This window comes from Scaptodrosophila lebanonensis, unplaced genomic scaffold, assembly GCF_003285725.1.
Source record: "Scaptodrosophila lebanonensis strain 11010-0011.00,11010-0021.00 unplaced genomic scaffold, SlebRS2 tig00000096-arrow-pilon, whole genome shotgun sequence".
NCBI classification, from domain to species: Eukaryota; Metazoa; Arthropoda; class Insecta; order Diptera; family Drosophilidae; genus Scaptodrosophila; species Scaptodrosophila lebanonensis.
Genome location: NW_022060567.1, coordinates 917,972 through 935,166, shown reverse-complemented (window position 1 = coordinate 935,166; position 17,195 = coordinate 917,972). Strand labels below are relative to the sequence as shown.

Below are 17,195 nucleotides of genomic sequence, written 5' to 3'. Positions count from 1 at the left end.
TATCGACATATTTCGCGTTGCATACCTTTCAATTCGATTAATTCTCGAGTTGAACACCAGCTCTTAGCCCTGATTGTAGTGCCGTCTGCCACTGCTGCTTCGGCAGAATTAAACAAAAAAGGAGATTTCGTGTGTTTTTTTACGGCTATTAAACTGTATCTGCTCAATTACATTGTAACGCAAATGAAATACACCTGTCAGGCTTTTGTAATGCACACACTAGCCTGACTAATCCAGCCTTTGTTTTTTACATAGGCAGAAAACAAAAACGCAAACAGAAACTTATCGAAAAATAAGTGAGAGAAGTTCGTGGGCGCTGAAGATGCCGGTCAAGATGTGCGATGTGACGGCTCGCGTCTTTGCAGCCATGCAGAATCTGGACATAACATCGCTGGCCGGTTATCCACAGGCGGAGATTCGGCCAGTGCTGCCATCGTTAGTGCGCATGAGTCTGTTGTCGCCGCTGGATAACACCGAGTCGTCCATGGAGTCGCGCAAACAGATCCTGGCCGTGCTCATTGGCATTGAAGTTGTGAACAGCATTGTATCGTACCTGCAGGTCAACTACCATGAGCTCGAGAATGAGTTGAAGAAGGAGCTGCAAACACGCCTAAAAACTGTGTTTTTTGAAGGCCAACACGACTATGGCCTGCAGACAGGAATAGCGCTGGGTTTTGAACGGGCCGATGTGGCACGCAAGGTGCGCGTCGTATTATCCGAAATATTCAATCTCCAGCAACAGGTGTCGGAGCAAAAGCCTGCTGTGCACTCAGAAATACTTGACGATGGTATATATTTAGAGGAAGTCGTAGACATCCTTTGTATTGCACTGGCAGAGTTGCCTTCGTTGTTAAATATACTCGAATTAACTGATGCATTGATGCATGTGCCGACTGGACATCGCATCGTATGTGCATTGGTTGCAAATTTTCCCGATTGCTATCGCGATGTAGTCTCTCATGTTATTGCCAACTGCGACGAGGAGGGCGTTGATGGCAAGCACAGACTGTTGCTGCTGATGGCTCTTAGCGAAATGAATCCCACCCAAGCCCTTGCCAACCGTTCAATGTGCGTTGACATGCTTAAAGTGCCTTCCTTTATGTTGAAGCTTACTCTAAAGCATCCCGAGGATTTGGTAAGTCTTTGACAATCTCTTACTCTTATACTTTAATTAATCCATTCTTCACCTTTAGACTGCATTTTTGACTGGACTTTTGCTGGGCAATGATCAGAATCTACGTTCTTGGTTCGCCCTGTATATTCGGTCTAGTCAAAAGCGAAAAGGCGATGCACTTAATCTGGTGCGTGTAGAGCTACTCCAGAAGATTTTACATATCACGAGCAATGCTGCTGAGATCAAAGATTTCAATTTGCAGGGTGCTGTGCTGCTGCGTCTCTATTGTGCACTACGTGGAATTGGAGGTCTTAAGTAAGTGTCACATTGATTTACACGATATAAGGTATATCTAATGTCCTCGTCTAATGTTGACAGATTCAACGATGATGAAATTAACGCATTGTCCCAGCTGGTGACAAGCTGCCCACAGGCCACCCCTTCAGGCGTGCGTTTTGTGACACTGGCTCTGTGCATGCTCATTGCCTGTCCATCGCTGGTATCAACAATACCACTAGAAAACAAGGCCATCGAATGGCTGCAGTGGCTTATTAAAGAGGATGCCTTTTTCTGTAAGCGTTCTGCCACGAGTAGTTCTCTAGGCGAGATGCTGCTTCTACTCGCGATTCACTTTCACAGCAACCAAATAACGGCCATCAGTGAAATGGTGTGCTCCACACTGGCCATGAAGATACCCATAAGACCTAATAGCACTAATCGCATAAAACAGCTATTTACACAAGACCTCTTCACCGAACAGGTGGTTGCCTCACATGCAGTGCGTGTGCCAGTTACACCCAACTTGAATGGAACCGTGCCGGGCTACCTCCCGGTGCATTGTATCCACCAGCTGCTAAAGTCAAGAACGTTTCTGAAGCACAAGGTGACTATCAAGTCGTGGATATTTAAGCAAATATGCAGCTCCGTACGACCAGTACATCCAGTTATGCCCGCACTTGTTGAGGTCTTTGTCAATACTCTTATAATACCAAATCCCACAGGCAAAGTCAACATAGACCACATGCATCGGCCTTTTACAGAAGCCGAAATTCTTCATGTCTTTCGTACATCACAGCTTACCTTCATTACTGAAGAGTTCCCCCTGCCAGAGGGCGATGAGCTTGCTCAGGTCGAGGTTAGCTGTCCACTGACAGCACAGTTACTCATGATCTATTACCTTATGTTGTATGAGGATACGAGACTGATGAACCTCAGTGCTCTGGGAGGTCGCAAGCAGAAGGAGTACACAAACAACTTCCTTGGAGGCTTGCCCTTAAAATACCTATTGCAGAAGGCTCATCAATACCACAATGATTATTTGTCGTTGTTCCATCCGCTGTTACGACTTATTATATCTAATTATCCTCATCTGAGCATGGTGGATGACTGGCTGGAGGAGCACTACAGCTTAAGCAGTGCAAGTGAGGCGAGTAAAGCTTATGAGGTTAAGAAGGAACTCCTTAGCCAAGCACTGGATATGCTTAAAACAAAACCCCACCTAGCTATAAGAGTGTTTAAGCGACTTCTTCAGCTGCCACCCGAATCGTTGGCCCAATACGCACAACTGTTGGTAAACCACATGCCAGATGTGTTTGAGAAATCTGTGCCGAGGTATATTAAAGATCTCTACAACGACTTGTGGCTGCGGTTGAATGCTGTGCTGCCGACAACGTTTTGGGTTTTGTCCCTGAAAGCAATCACAAGTACTAAGGATTCGATCAGCCGAAAAACCTTTGTCAACGAAAGTCTGTTAGAGCCTATGGAAGTTTTAGGGTAAGTCGTTCAACACTTACACCCATTATGTTTTTTCTTACATAACTCATGTTTAAAACCCGTATTTTCTTCATTTCTAGGTGTCCCAGACATGTCTTCTGCTCGCCATATATGCTTGTGATACTGTTACGCATATTGAAAGGAAGCCTAGCGGCATCCAAGACATACCTCAATGTTCACATGCAACAGAAGCAGGTGCTCGACAAAAACGGACTTGTGCAAACGGATGCGGATCGAGAGGAACTAAAAACCACGTTGATTGCCTCACAGGAGAGCGCTGCTGTGCATATTCTGCTCGAAGTGCTCGAGTATATGGCGAATAAAGCAAATACCCGAGTTGCCAAATTGGAGTTGCGGGAAATACAGGGCATTATTGGTACCTATGTGCACCAGGTATTTATCTCGGAGCCATCGCTGGCCAAGCTGGTGCACTTCCAGACTTATCCAAAGTCCATAATACCAATGATTGTGGCGAGTGTGCCTTCAATGCATATTTGTATTGATTTTGTGCACGAATTTCTGAATGTAACTGAAATGGATAAGCAAATCTTCACGATAGAACTAACCTCACATTTGGTGCTTAATTATTCAATACCGAAGAGTCTCGGAGTTTCCAAGTTCTGCATAAATGTAATTCAAACCACACTCTCGCTGCTAACGTCATCCGCCAAATGCAAATTCTTGAGAAACGTGCTGCCTGCTATTGTGCGCTTTGCCGAAACATTTCCCATTCTTGCCGATGATTGTGTAAACATTTTAATGAACACCGGTCGTAGCTTACATTCGCAATCCTCGTTGGGCGTAACAACTATGCAAATGCCGTTGACGGAGAGTGCGAAGCTGTGCTCGTATCGTGACGCCCAGTGGCATATCATTATGATTGAAGATGCTTTCAAAGCACTTGTATCTGCTGTTTTGCAAAAGGCTGAATTATATTAATGTTTATGCAGGAGAGATGTAAATGTAAATTTGAGATATGGGTGAATGCGATCATATGGCCTGTAAGATTTCCTCTGTTGTACATAGGGAAGAACTAAATAATGATGATATGATATAAGTGCGTAGTATTTGTACAATATATTAAATTCGAATTAAATACACATATGTACATATAAGATAACTTGACCAATAAAAAACCGTTTCTAAGTTCATACGATATGTGTATGTACATATGTTTGTAAGTGCTGTGCTACTTGTGGTCGATTAAATATAGATAAAAGGCGATAAAAATAAAATGGAACTTTAAGTATTTGCGTATAATTGTTTTTTATATCTATTAATTTTAACTTTTCCTGTTTTGCTAAAAATTGTCTAATTGTTCATTAACCTAAATTTTTAACGGGTTTCCAAAAAAGCTTTTAAAAGTACTTGGTTCGCAACATTAGTCGATAGACCGCTCGACATTTAACCCGATGCTATGGTGTTTAGATATCGATAACATCGATGCATCGATGTACTTCTTACATCCCTGTCTGCCAAGTCGTTGGGTGCATTTTGTTTTTAGTGATAGTTTTTGTAAAGTTATTGAAGCACGGATGATGAACATAGTTTCATTTATTCAATATTAATATAAAGCAATAATCAAACGCATTGAAGCTGTGCAATATTTGTGAGTAAATATTCAAGTGTTTAATACAGAACTACTAAACAGGAAAAGCAAATCGCTGTTTACGCCTAAAATTTTTCACTTGCGTCGGAAGTTTTTTTTATGTTTTACGATGCTGATTCGTAATTGTCTTCTTGTGTATGTCGGGTCGCTCTCGCTTATTCGCTCTCTCTCTGGCAGCCTCTGTGCCCGTGGGTCTTGATGTTTTTGAGTGTTTGTGTATGTGTGTTGATACAGACTGGTAGCTTGTTGGAAAATAATTAAAGCAAACTCCAATTTGTTGCACATTTCACATTGTGGTTAATCTATTAAAAAAAGTTGCCTACATCCATATGCCATTTAATTTACTTTAAAATGTCCCAGTAAAAGATTGGTACATAGTATGTATGTATGGGCTTTGTGTTTCAAAATACGATGCACAACATACATATGTATGTATGATGTATGTACATATAATCTCTACATTAAATTGGTCTTGGTCGCGGTTTTGCTGTAGAGACAGAAGCAATATTACAATAAAGTCAAATTACAACAATATTGCTGTAGAAGAGGCTGCCTAGCATCCATGATAGTAAGTCGAGATAAAAAATCAAAATCGGTCCAAACGACCGACTTCAGCTGAAAACTCAGGTCGTTTCTTCTTTGCTCGGTCGCTTCTTTGTGCGCAAGTGCAGGTAATCCGGTACGCAGTTGCTGATATGTGCGCCGGAGAGAGAGCTAGTTGCAGAAGCAACGGTTCTGGTCGTGTCGGCAACAATCTGACTTGATTTTGTCTGGCAGCTGCAGCTCAATGAAATCTCATGTAAACTATGGTCGAAGTCGGAGTCCGAACAGTAGCGATTCCCAGCTGGAGGCCGCTACAAACACCTCTCCCCTAAATGTAAAGCTCCCTTTTAACCAATTTTTTACGAACACAATCAGGAAAACGTACACCAAATGTACATCTGTATGTATGTATGTATATATTTGTATTTATGTATCTACGTACATATGTATATATGTGGGGTAATTTGGACAAGGGTCGGTGTTGCAGTCGTCACTCGTCTCGTTATCATAGTTATTGCTATTGTTGTAAAATGCAGCCCGGGAATGTAGTACATACATACGGGAAATCTGTTGCTGGAACACATGTCTGATTCTGCGTGTTGCAGGCTGCAGCTAGTCGTACACACATACACACCCATACACACAACCACACGTGTTTCGAAAATGGATGCATGTATGCATGTTTTTTTTTGTGCAATTCTTTTATAGCCGGAAAAACTCAATTAAACTTTAAGTGTTGCTTTATTGAAGTACACACCCACAACAACCACACACACGCACTGTCACATTCAAACAAACCCACACATATGTGTATGCGCTAGTAGGACTTTTTTTTTTCATTCACGACCAAAATTATGCTCCAAGAAGAGAGCAAGCTGCAAATAGACAAAAGAGCAAAATAATAACAACAACAGCAGACCAGCAACAGCAACAAAAATGCACCGTCAAGTTACATTGCCACCAGCAAGCGCCACCAACACCCACCCACATAATAGAATCGCTCTCTTGCGCCCCGACTCTGCACCTCTCTCGCTTTCTCTCTATCTCTCCTTTCTAACTGCGTCCGAGTTACTGCGCTGAATGAGAATGCCGTTGTTTCTATCGTGTCGCCATCCTCCACTGTGCCTTTGAAGCTAGCAAAAGGACTGTTGCAGATATTTTATTTAAAAATGTTGTAATAGTAAGGTATCGCATTCATTTAAATTGCTTTTAATAGCCCCCAACGTTCCGCTCAAGTGCACGAAGACAATAAACCAGGAACTCATTCCAAATCATGGCGATTCTATAGGAGTAAGAAAACTTTTATAGTCCGCATCCTGCAAGAAGGAGACAAAAAAAAAAAAAAAATGATGTCCGACAGACGTGCGGAAATTTATATTGCTTGCGCCGGCCAACTGAAGGCAACGGCAACTTTTGTCCGAGTAGCGCAGTACACGCTCTCCCGATATGTTGGTTGCTGTATTCATTCGTGGATGTATCCGTGCTCCAACATAGCTGTGTAGTTGTTTTTGTAGCTGTTGCCGTTGCCTTATCGAGTGTATCTTTTGCTGTGCTCGGGGGAAAAATTCGATATCTTCGCACTAGTTATTTACAGAATTTACACAAAAATTGTACTAACATTTACATGGTCTGTGGTCGTCTTCTTTGTCTTCTTTTGGGTCTGAATCGTAAAGGTGCGTCAAGATGCGTCAATTCAACATTTCGGTCATTGGACTATCCGGGACCGAAAAGGACCGCGGCCAAGTCGGTGTCGGAAAGTCATGCTTGTGCAACAGATTTATGCGGCCCATGGCAGACGATTACTTCATTGATCACATATCAGTGCTTAGCCAGAGCGACTTCAGCGGTCGCATTGTGAATAATGACCATTTTCTGTACTGGGGCGAGGTGCGTAAGACGACCGACGAGGGCGTTGAGTATAACTTCAACATTATCGAGCAGACAGAGTTCATGGACGATTCCACATTCCAAGCGTTTAAGGTGGGTAAAATGGATCCATATCTGAAGCGATGTACCGCCACAAAGGTCTTCTCAGCGGAGAAACTTATGTACATATGTAAGAACCAACTGGGCATCGAGAAGGAGTACGAACAAAAGGTAATGCCGGACGGCCGGCTTAGTATCGACGGGTTTGTGGTTGTCTTCGATGTCAGTCCAGTGCCAAATCGCAGCGTCGAAAAGCAGGTGGAGTTCGTTCAGAATGCCATTGCCCACATATTAAAAAATAAAAAACCACTGGTCCTTGTGACGACTAAAAATGACGATGCGCACGAGTTGTATGTGCGCGAAGCCGAAAAGATTAGTCAGCGCAAGGATTATAAGAGTACGGTGCAGTTGATAGAGACATCGGCACACGAATCGATCAACATTGATCTGGCATTTCTCATGCTTGCACAAATGATAGACAAGGTTAAGAACCGGGTCAAGATCATATCATATCAGGAGTCTGCCAAATCGCGCAAAGAGCTATTGGATACACGCTCTGAGGCGGTCACAAGACTCATTCGAACTCAAATCACAGACTATCACATATTGTGGTCGCAGGGCTCGAAAATGCTATCGCAGTATCGTGAATGGAATGAGTTCTTGAACATTTTCGGACATGAAGCCGGTCAGAAGCTATTTCGTCGCCACATGAAAAAGTTACGCGACGATCATCTCAACAAAAAACTACACCAATACTTGGACAAGTTCGCATTAGCACTCGAGTATTTGCTGCCAGATATTAATGCGCTCAATCTCAGTGAAGATGATGCCTGGGATTGTGCCCGCAATTATCTGCAGAATCACGTTGAGTTCGAACAGTATTTCTTTGAGTGTCCCCAGGCCTCTTGGACCGAGCTGGTGGATATGGAAGAGACTGAAGATGAGGCGCGCATACCTTTCGATGTGCTTGAAACCTCGGAGGCCGAAACAGTATTCCGAAACTATTTAAACTCTGTGCAACAGGATAAGAAAAAAATTGGGTGAGTTTCTTTCTAAATTCCTTCGGCTGTTCTTAAAAGCCGTTTTTCATGATTAGTGATTTTTGTTTTTAATATTAAATGCCTGCTTTTCACAGCTGGAAGCAACAATTCAAGATGCTTCTGGAGGAGTCAGGCTTTGTGACGCCCGGTAAGCAATTGTCCGAAGTTCGAGTGCTCTTCATGGGCCGTGAATGCTTTGAGGCTTTGTCCGAACACGATTGTCAGCAAATCTACGACATACATCAGGACGAGATCATTGAGAAGAGCAAACAGAATTTCGTGGAGCTGTTGTTGGAGCATGCCCAATACTTTTTGCAGTTTAAAAATGTCGACATTATCACGCAAGAGGATGTCAAACAAATAACAGACGTCATTCAAGAAGACTCGAGGTAACCTTCATCATCTCGAGAAAACATTATATATGCTTTATTATTGTATTTCTATTGCTCCTTTTTCCATGGTAGATATAAAATGCTGGATCGCTTGGACCAGGAGCGACGTGTTATGCTCTTTCAGCATTTGCGATTCATACACTGCCCCATACGCGATCATTGCCCGTTCTTTAGCAATTGTGTTGACAACCTGATCGAGGAGGTGCTCTCGGACAAGTCAAGCAATCACAAATCATCCGGCTGGAAAACCGCCGGCAACGGCACAGACCGCACACTCAATCTGCTCATAGTTGGCTCGGAGCACTTGGCAAGCGATTTGCTCAACGATATTCGCATTTGCACCGGCAGCAAGGGGGAGTACATATATGAAAATCAAACGTATTATCTTAACTATCGCATTGCTAACGGTGATATGGAAGCATTCAAGGCAATCGATGTCTACTCGAGCGGTAAGTTAACCTTCAGACTGTTCGCTTGCTTGATGAACCATTAATTAATAATTAAATGTGTATATGTACTTGGCTATCGGTTTGGCAGGCCTAATTTGCGTCTATTCGAACCAGCAATCGTTTGAAACGCTTAAAGACAATCTCGAGCGGACATTACTTTGCAATCTTGAGCTCGAGGACAAGTTTGAGAATCTCCCAATTGTACTGGTATATCAGCCGCAGGATTTGAAAGAGAATGAAGTGGACTATCTGCGAAGCGAAGGGATGCGCTTGTCTGAAATGCTGCACTGCGACTTCATCGATCACACACAGAATCATCAGAAGTATGTTTACGACATACTTAACATTGTAATACTCTCGCTCAGGCTAACCGAAATGAAGACCTATGAGCCATACCCTTCGAACCACACTGATCTACGCATACTTGTCGGTATCTTCTGTGGCGACCAGTACGACATTGAGAACATTGTCCAGCCGCTGATCGCCGAATCAACGCTGTGCAAGGCCAATGAGCACAGCATCATAGTTGATGTATTCATCGGGGATGCGAAGCGTCGTGTCGAATTCATATTGTCATCGTATCATGGCACCAATCAGTATCGGGATGAACTCATACACGGATACATTTATTTCTATTCAGCCAAACGTCGTTCGTCCCTCGCCAATCTCAAGTATGCACTATAGATCATTTAATCTGGCTTAGCTAAATCCCATCAATCCGAATCTTATTTACAGCATATTGGCTGCGCAAAACTCCAACATTCCATTGCAGATGATTGCGGTCACAGAGAGCGGAGGCGTTAATGCATTTTTCAATAGCGAAATCTGCCAATATCTTATAACCGAAGGCAATGCGCTAGCAGATCGTTTCAAGGGCAGTTTCATGACATTTTCAGCCGATCAATATGTTAAGTGTATGTTGAGCTCCTTTTCCCCACCCTTTACTAACCTTCAAGAAGTTATATGATATTTAAAATTGATTGGTTTATTGTTTTTCAGTTGCATTTTATAATCCATTCCTTAAAACTGCCTGGGACAACAAGTATGAAGTAGAAAATCTGCATGTCGAGGAGTCAATTACTTTAGATTCGGGCGAGGGTACTCTGGAGAACTCGGTCAATCAGTTGCCGCGTCCACCACCACGTCACGAGAGCTACTTGCTATCCAATACTCTGGGCACCGACGGTTCTGGCAGTGAAAATTACGAAATGCTTCCTACACGATCTTTGAATTCATTAAATGGTAAAAATTTTAAAGAAAAATAGTATATATAATGATAATATAATGGATAGATAATTTGTAAACTGGGGCTTAACTGGGGTCTGGGCTCTGAATACCGTTAACATTAGAATCGTATCTATGTATAATTGGTTCATGATCTCTCTTTTAATCCACAGAAGAAAGAGATATATCATTAGATGAAATCTATGATGACAACAACGAAAAACCAAAACACCTGCATCAAAGTAAGTCTCATTTGCCATCCTTTTGTTAAATCAAGATACAAACAGTATAGCCATATTACATACATAAGTCCATCAATATTGAGAGCGAATAAGCCCATGAGGTTGACCAATGCTCAATTTCGGATAACACGCCCACATACATACAAAGACCATACAAACAAAGAAACATTTGTATATGTGATTATTCAACATTATAATGCGTACATAAGCATTTCCTTATACATATACATAATACCAATAATACATATTAATTAGTATTATTATGCCATAAATATTTTACAATGATTATTATTAACGATTAACCATAACAATTTCTTAACGATTTATCTCTGTGTGTGTATTTGTTGTTGTCATTGCCTTTTGCTAAAAATAATAATAACATACCATACCAAACGACAAACTTAATACTAAACAAACAAAAAAAAAAACAAAAAAGGATTCCAGATATTCCCTCCTCCAACAACTCCTCCAGAGCCAGCCCCTCCAGATCATCAGCTCATTACATGCACATATAAGAGTCAATTCGTTTCGGCTTCAGAATCAAGTTTGGAAGAGATAACATGTAATCTATCTATTTGATTATTTTCTATAACATAAATCCCTAGTCATAATAATTTGAATTCAAGTTTTATGTTCAAAAGAATGTTTTTTGTTATCATTATTCCTACTTATTATGATTTCGTTATTATATATTCAGACATTCGTTTACAATACTTTTTTGATTCGTTTGCCATTTTGTTGTATTTTTGATATTAAGTAGTCACATTCTTGCTATATATTTAATACCCTGTACTGCATATGTACATACTTGTATAAAAAACATTCATATACAAACATATGTATCGGATTTCGCAACTTGTTTTGGACATTTTTGGTTGTGTATATATGCAATGCTTAATCAATTTCGTTATTGGTTGGTTAGTTGATTCGCTTTGTTTTTTCAACAACTTATTTCTCTAGAGATTTTCGAAGCGTGCCGCCGAGTCATACAAGTTTTACGTATTTTATTTGATATTTTTCTCATGCATTTCATAAGCAGCGGATGTCAGCGGGTCTAAGGATTCATTGGCCACCCATGATGCAGGTTATACTTGTGTTCCAATTATATCTCTACCTATCTAATTTAAGTGATATATGTGTACATTTTTGCAATGCATATGTAGAATATAGAGACAGACATGCACACACACAAACACTGAAACTCACACACTCACGCACACTCACTAGATGATCATTCACATTAGGAATTTCACGCCCCATAGCCACTACTACCCAGCATCCAATACTCGTACATTATAATTAATGTATGCCTTGTCCCTGCTTGCGCTACACTTTTCGAGGCTTGTTGTTGTCGCAACGCAGTTATCATTAAATTCATAGAATTACCCTATAGATGTTTCTATGTACATATATGAATAGTAAGCCCTACATACACACCCTTGCATACATAGCAATAATTGTGAGCCACAAATACTTTCAGAATGGTTAGAGGACAAAAGTGAAGGGCGTCGTAACATGAACAAGAATTCCATTTGGAACAACTTTAGCGGTTCGACACATGCCTACACCACAGGTCGCCGACACATTGACTCAAATCTAAATAAAATTCGTCCAAAGGGTCCGAGCCAGACATTAAAGGTAAATGCGTCGGCCCCTCTACCAATACGGAGCACACACATTTAAAAATTAAAATTTGGTGTTCCAGCAACCCGGCAAATTGAATATGAAAAATTTCCAATTGGTCAGCGATGCGGTGGCCAAAATGAATTTTGGTAGTGGCAGCATGGGTGAATCCTATTTGGCTCAATGTGATGCCAGCGACAAAGATGTCAAACGTTATGATCACGCACAACTCGATGGAGAAGATGAGGACTCCGAGGAACTGGCCGAATATGAGCAAATCTATGAAAACGAAGGTAAGTAGTGCCCGCGACATTATATTTAATGAAAAATTAAGAAAGGGAGCAACATAATAGAGAATGAAATTGCTCTCCTGTTAAAACTCCCCTTTCATTCATTTTCAAGTCATGGTCCAGTACAATTGTGTGTTTGCAAAGGTGTTCTGGTGTTCTGTTCTCCCATTGTTATCTGCTCTTATTTTTAAGATATACTAGTTCGTACATTGTCTATTGTCTATTTTTGTATTAATTCGTAAATCATGCGCCCTAGTTTGAGCATTGGTCTGCATTTCTGCAGTCTAGTCTTTAGTCAGTTAAGACTTTTTGAATAAGCAAATGTTAAACATTTTTCGCGTTGATTTTCTCATCCTGAACTAGACTGCACCGAGTCGGATAGCTGCGCCAGTTCGACAGAACGTCGGGTTCGACAACAGAATGCGTATTATAAGGCCAACAAGAAGGCGGCACCCACCAAGAAGAACAAGAAGAAAAAGGTTGCCATCCCGGTGCAAACGCCAAGAGTTCCACCATTTGGCGCCTATGTCAGTCCTCCGGAAATACCCTTGCATTATCAGCGAATGGCTGGTGCAGGTGAGAAAAGTATGTGTCGTTTTTTTCTCTTCAGTTTCCTTGGTTTTCTTCGACTCGTTTATTGCATGTACTTAGAGTGTCCATTATGAAATGGCACATATACAAAAAAAAAAAGCATCTTTCCATGTGTATTTACTTCTATGCTTTCCCTGTTTAGAAAAATCAGAGGCTGGTGTGTCCGATTTCATGAAAAACGACAAGTCTCCCGAGGTAAGTTGACATCTCAGCCCTATATGGCATGTTATTTAGCTAAACTCAAAATACTACTCAAGCAGTATTCAATGGTCCCCGAATTGGCTGCCACGAGCATATTTGTGCCGGAGAGCATGCCTGAGCTCAATATGAACGCCAAATGCTTAAAGGATTTGGAGAAATTGGAGAAGCGGCGCATCAAGGAGGAGACAGCTAGACTGCGAAAGCTGCAGGAGAAAGAGAAGGAGCAAGAAAAGAAGCTAAAACGCAAACTGAAACAGAATGCTAAGGGTCTCGCCGAGACAACCGAGGCGCAATTTGGCAAGCTTATGATCTCCTCAGATAAAGATGAAATACCCATATTTTTGATAAAGTGCGTTGAGTTCATTGAAAAGGAAGGCTTGGACTCCGAGGGTATATACCGAGTCCCAGGAAGCAGAGCGCATGTTGATATGTTGTTCCAACGATTTGAGGAGGGTAAGGAGCAGTTTCTTTATTATAGCAACTTTAATTAATCTAATTTTCCATAAATATTAACTATAAAAGCGATTTACAAATAAAAACAATACACATAATTTCTTTAAATTAACTTTAAAAAAAAAAATGAATATATAAATAACCCATACACATTTGATTAATTATGATTTAATTACTGAACTGACTAATATAATGTCAAGAATCATAGCCAATAGATTTATGTTATACTATTTGCATTTGTTTCAGACGTAAATACAATTATTGATGTGTTGGACATACCGGTTAATGCTGTGGCGACAGCACTCAAGGACTTCTTCTCAAAGCGTCTCCCGCCTCTGTTTAGCAAGGACATCATCAAGGAGCTGGAGGAGATTGCAGGTATCTACGGTCTATGTCTGATTGATTGCAGTTTTCAAATGTTACCCCTTTTTATGTACAGGCTCTCGAGGTGTGGGCTCTTCAAAGTTAAATGTGGAAGTCAAGACCGATCGGAGCTGCCGTTTAATAGCTTTAAAATCATTGCTACAGAAATTACCACCAATTAATTTTGCCATACTCAAATACATATTCCAGCATTTTGTGCAGTAAGTAACAGATACTTTATATATATATATTATAGATTTAACTGCAATATAAACTATACATCATGGTCGAGCAATGTTATAAGAGAAGATGAATTGCTATAAATATACTTGTAGTTATGTTGTCTTTGGATAGATTAAACATTGCATTTAGCTTATAGTTTTATTTCGTTCTGTCTCTATTAGGGTTGGGGGCAATCAGGAGAAAGGTTTTTCATTGATTAGAGTTGAAAAGTTGGCAAATGTTGAAAGAAATGGAAATTAATGATATGTTTGTAGGTCACGAAGGCGTTTTATTTTAGGCAGTTCTTGGCGGTCAAGGCTAAGGTTCTACTGCAACTTAATCGTAGTCTTAAACGGTACATTATAATTAGTTGCTATATAAAGTATATGGGAGATTTGGATTGCTCAGTTTAGACTTCATTATACATCTAAGTGATTTTGTGCTTTTATTCGATCCTTGTGTTCATAATGACTGTTTCTGCATTCAATATTTTACAGCGTCTCGGACAATTCGAAGTTGAATAGCATGGACAGCAAGAATCTGGCTATTTGCTGGTGGCCAACACTAATACCCATCGACTTCACCGACATGGGACATTTCGAGCAGCTGCGACCATATCTGGAGGACATTATACAAACTATGATCGATCAGTTCCCCTATCTGTTTTGTGGCAAAGATGCTTTTGTTATGGTTTAAGTGATGTTAGTGCAAGAAATTGCTTTTATAGGTGAAAAGATACATACATACATACATGTGACATACGCCTTTGTGTGTGTGTGCGCGTGTGTGTATGTGTGTGCGAATGCGAGTGGGTGTATGCGTTAAACTCGTTTTTGTTTCATTGAAAACGGGCAGGCAGTGGAAACAGAAACATAAATAGACTGGCAGCGAATAGCAGTTGTTGGCGTAAACATGAGAGGGGGGACGAGGGGCATTTGAGATGCAGGTGGAGCGGAGAGCATGGATCATATAGGATGTTGAAGGAAAGAAAGAAAGAAAGAACCCATCGATCGATTTATAGATCATTATAAACGCAAAAACGCTGAGCAAGAAAGTTTCGTAAATAAACATTTATAAGCGCGGCAGCAAGACGGCATATACTATATATAGTATACATATATGTATTGTGCATGTGCATATATGAATATATACATATATACATATATGTATTAATGTATATGAATATATGTGTGTGGCACGTGTGTAAAGTATTGACACTAGATAAATAGGGTATATTTATTTTTTTATATGTGTATATCGCGATATATCTATATATATATTTTGTATTAATGGCTTTGTTGTGTTTCAGTGATATATGTAAACGCATAGTGGTGTGTGTCGTCGTCGTCCTCGTCATAGTGTTGCATTGCACATTGTCAGACCCTGTCCCTACCCCAAACCTTCGACCCAAACCATTAGTCCTTTTAACACAAAACAAAAGGTAAAACGGGCCGCCAGCTCAAGGCATTTACATATATACACACATATGTATATTTATGTATGTATATATTTATATACATGTATATACATATATATATATATATACACATATGTATGTATATTTGTACAATGTACATTGCTGCCTTTGGCAAAGGTCTAGCAAGAGATGGCGTGCACAGAGTTATATAAATTAATTATGTATTGTATGTTATATTTAATGTTAAAACATAATGACTAAATTAAACAAAATGAAACGAAAAAAAAAAACAAACAAAAACAAAAAGAAGGAAAAGTCATGAGGCATCTTTAAACCTTTGAGCTACTAAATGTGCATCTGTGTGCGTCTGCGTGTTTTATGTGTATGTATGTAAAAGTAATTATATATATAATGTATGTCTATATATGTATGTAACTATACACAGCCGCAGCCATTGCATAAATATTTTAGATGGGTGCGGGCCTGTGTAGGCGGATCGGATCTGTGGAGCAAGGATTATCGCACACTTTGATATTTTCGTTCTTATTCAGCTATAATAAACTATGTAATGCATAAAAAAATATACATACAACAGCAACTTCTATATTATACTTATATTTTAACTATTACAATTCAAATGAAACAAAACAAAAAAACAAAATATACAACAACAAAAAAAGAGAAAACAGAAGAAACAAAACAAAAACGAAAAAATGTAGGCAACATAAGCGTAAGTGTTATTTCTTGTATTTGAACATTAATTTTTTAATGAACTTAACTAATTGTGTATTTTGTGTCTGAACGGACCTCAAACTTAAAGCAAAAGAAGTAAAAGAGAGAACGAACAAAAAACGCGAATGTTGCGAACTCTGCATGCAACAGAAAAAAAGAAGAAAAAAATAATAATATAACAAATAACCATATATAGCATAATTTGTATAGATATGTGTCTATTGCATTATTTGTATACATTTATTTATATACGCGTACTACCTAAAAATATGTATGTATGTATCAAAAAGTAATTGACGTGATGTGTAATGATATTTTTAAAAGCAAATTTTATGCCAATGCCAATACAGAGACATGTAATTGTAACTGAAACTGTAACGGTAACGGCAATTGGAACGGTAACTGCGCATTCACATTGCCGGCCAGCCATGTCCATGTCTGCTGTGCTGTACTGTGCTTTGTACCGCCAACAGCAAAACACCAACAATTCCACTCTCTCACACACACACAGACACAGCCCAGCCCCTCCCCACACATGAGCTGTAGCTGTACCGCCGCACCTTAAATGCCCTCGCCATTGCCATTGCTATTGCCATTGACAGTGACATTGACATTGACTTTGGCCAAAGGTCGTCTTCGGTCTTCGATATTGTCTTGCGACATCGTAACTATATACATATGTACTAATTGAACAGACAGAAAAGAATGCACGAGAGCAAATAAAAGTGGGCATTTTCCAAATATTTGTGAATCATTCCACTGTCGTTTTATTGCACTCCTGCGATTGCACTGGATGGGTGGGTCTACAAACCTTGGATCCTAGAAAGGATGATGCCGCCTTTGTGGAGTCGTTTCAGTCAAGGTAAAGCTAGGATTGAATTTTGATGTGCAGGTTTTTGTTTTCAGCTAAAATAAAAATGTAACTCATGTTTTTTCACAACATTTAAATTTTAAAACTGCAAAACAAACTTTAAAAAATTCTGTTTAGGCA

General features: G+C 40.0%; 2 protein-coding genes across 3 annotated transcripts; both read left to right on the top strand.

Moving 5' to 3' along the window:
* The first annotated feature begins 322 nt into the window (after positions 1–322).
* On the top strand, positions 323–4,043 carry LOC115627467 (integrator complex subunit 2). The gene is made up of 4 exons (XM_030523139.1): positions 323–1,135; positions 1,194–1,429; positions 1,493–2,887; positions 2,968–4,043. The coding sequence occupies exons 1-4, from the start codon at positions 323–325 to the stop codon at positions 3,824–3,826; spliced, it is 3,303 nt and encodes a 1,100-aa protein (XP_030378999.1). The 3' UTR covers positions 3,827–4,043.
* Positions 4,044–4,369: 326 nt separating this feature from the next.
* LOC115627450 (rho GTPase-activating protein 190) lies at positions 4,370–16,958 on the top strand. Of its 2 annotated transcripts, none has more exons than XM_030523116.1 (18): positions 4,370–4,496; positions 6,713–8,005; positions 8,101–8,394; positions 8,470–8,846; positions 8,935–9,517; positions 9,582–9,760; positions 9,846–10,088; positions 10,244–10,312; positions 10,749–10,874; positions 11,352–11,396; positions 11,793–11,950; positions 12,018–12,228; positions 12,589–12,801; positions 12,959–13,011; positions 13,074–13,470; positions 13,717–13,848; positions 13,910–14,054; positions 14,553–16,958. In XM_030523116.1, exons 2-18 carry the CDS (start codon positions 6,723–6,725, stop codon positions 14,749–14,751), a joined length of 4,707 nt encoding a protein of 1,568 aa, XP_030378976.1. In that variant the 5' UTR covers positions 4,370–4,496; positions 6,713–6,722; the 3' UTR covers positions 14,752–16,958. The 2 variants fall into 2 exon arrangements, with proteins under 2 accessions (XP_030378976.1, XP_030378975.1); XM_030523115.1 differs by having other exon boundaries at positions 12,589–12,810.
* The last annotated feature ends 237 nt before the right edge of the window (positions 16,959–17,195 follow it).

Excerpts from the sequence above, each read along its gene's own strand:
- LOC115627467 (XM_030523139.1), top strand. The coding sequence starts at position 323 with ATGCCGGTCAAGATGTGCGATGTGACGGCTCGCGTCTTTGCAGCCATG. Across the intron at positions 1,136-1,193 it reads TAAAGCATCCCGAGGATTTG|ACTGCATTTTTGACTGGACT; the intron begins GTAAGTCTTTGA and ends CTTCACCTTTAG. Across the intron at positions 2,888-2,967 it reads GAGCCTATGGAAGTTTTAGG|GTGTCCCAGACATGTCTTCT; the intron begins GTAAGTCGTTCA and ends CTTCATTTCTAG.
- LOC115627450 (XM_030523115.1), top strand. The coding sequence starts at position 6,723 with ATGCGTCAATTCAACATTTCGGTCATTGGACTATCCGGGACCGAAAAG. Across the intron at positions 9,761-9,845 it reads AGCCGATCAATATGTTAAGT|TTGCATTTTATAATCCATTC; the intron begins GTATGTTGAGCT and ends ATTGTTTTTCAG. Across the intron at positions 13,849-13,909 it reads GGAGCTGGAGGAGATTGCAG|GCTCTCGAGGTGTGGGCTCT; the intron begins GTATCTACGGTC and ends TTTTATGTACAG.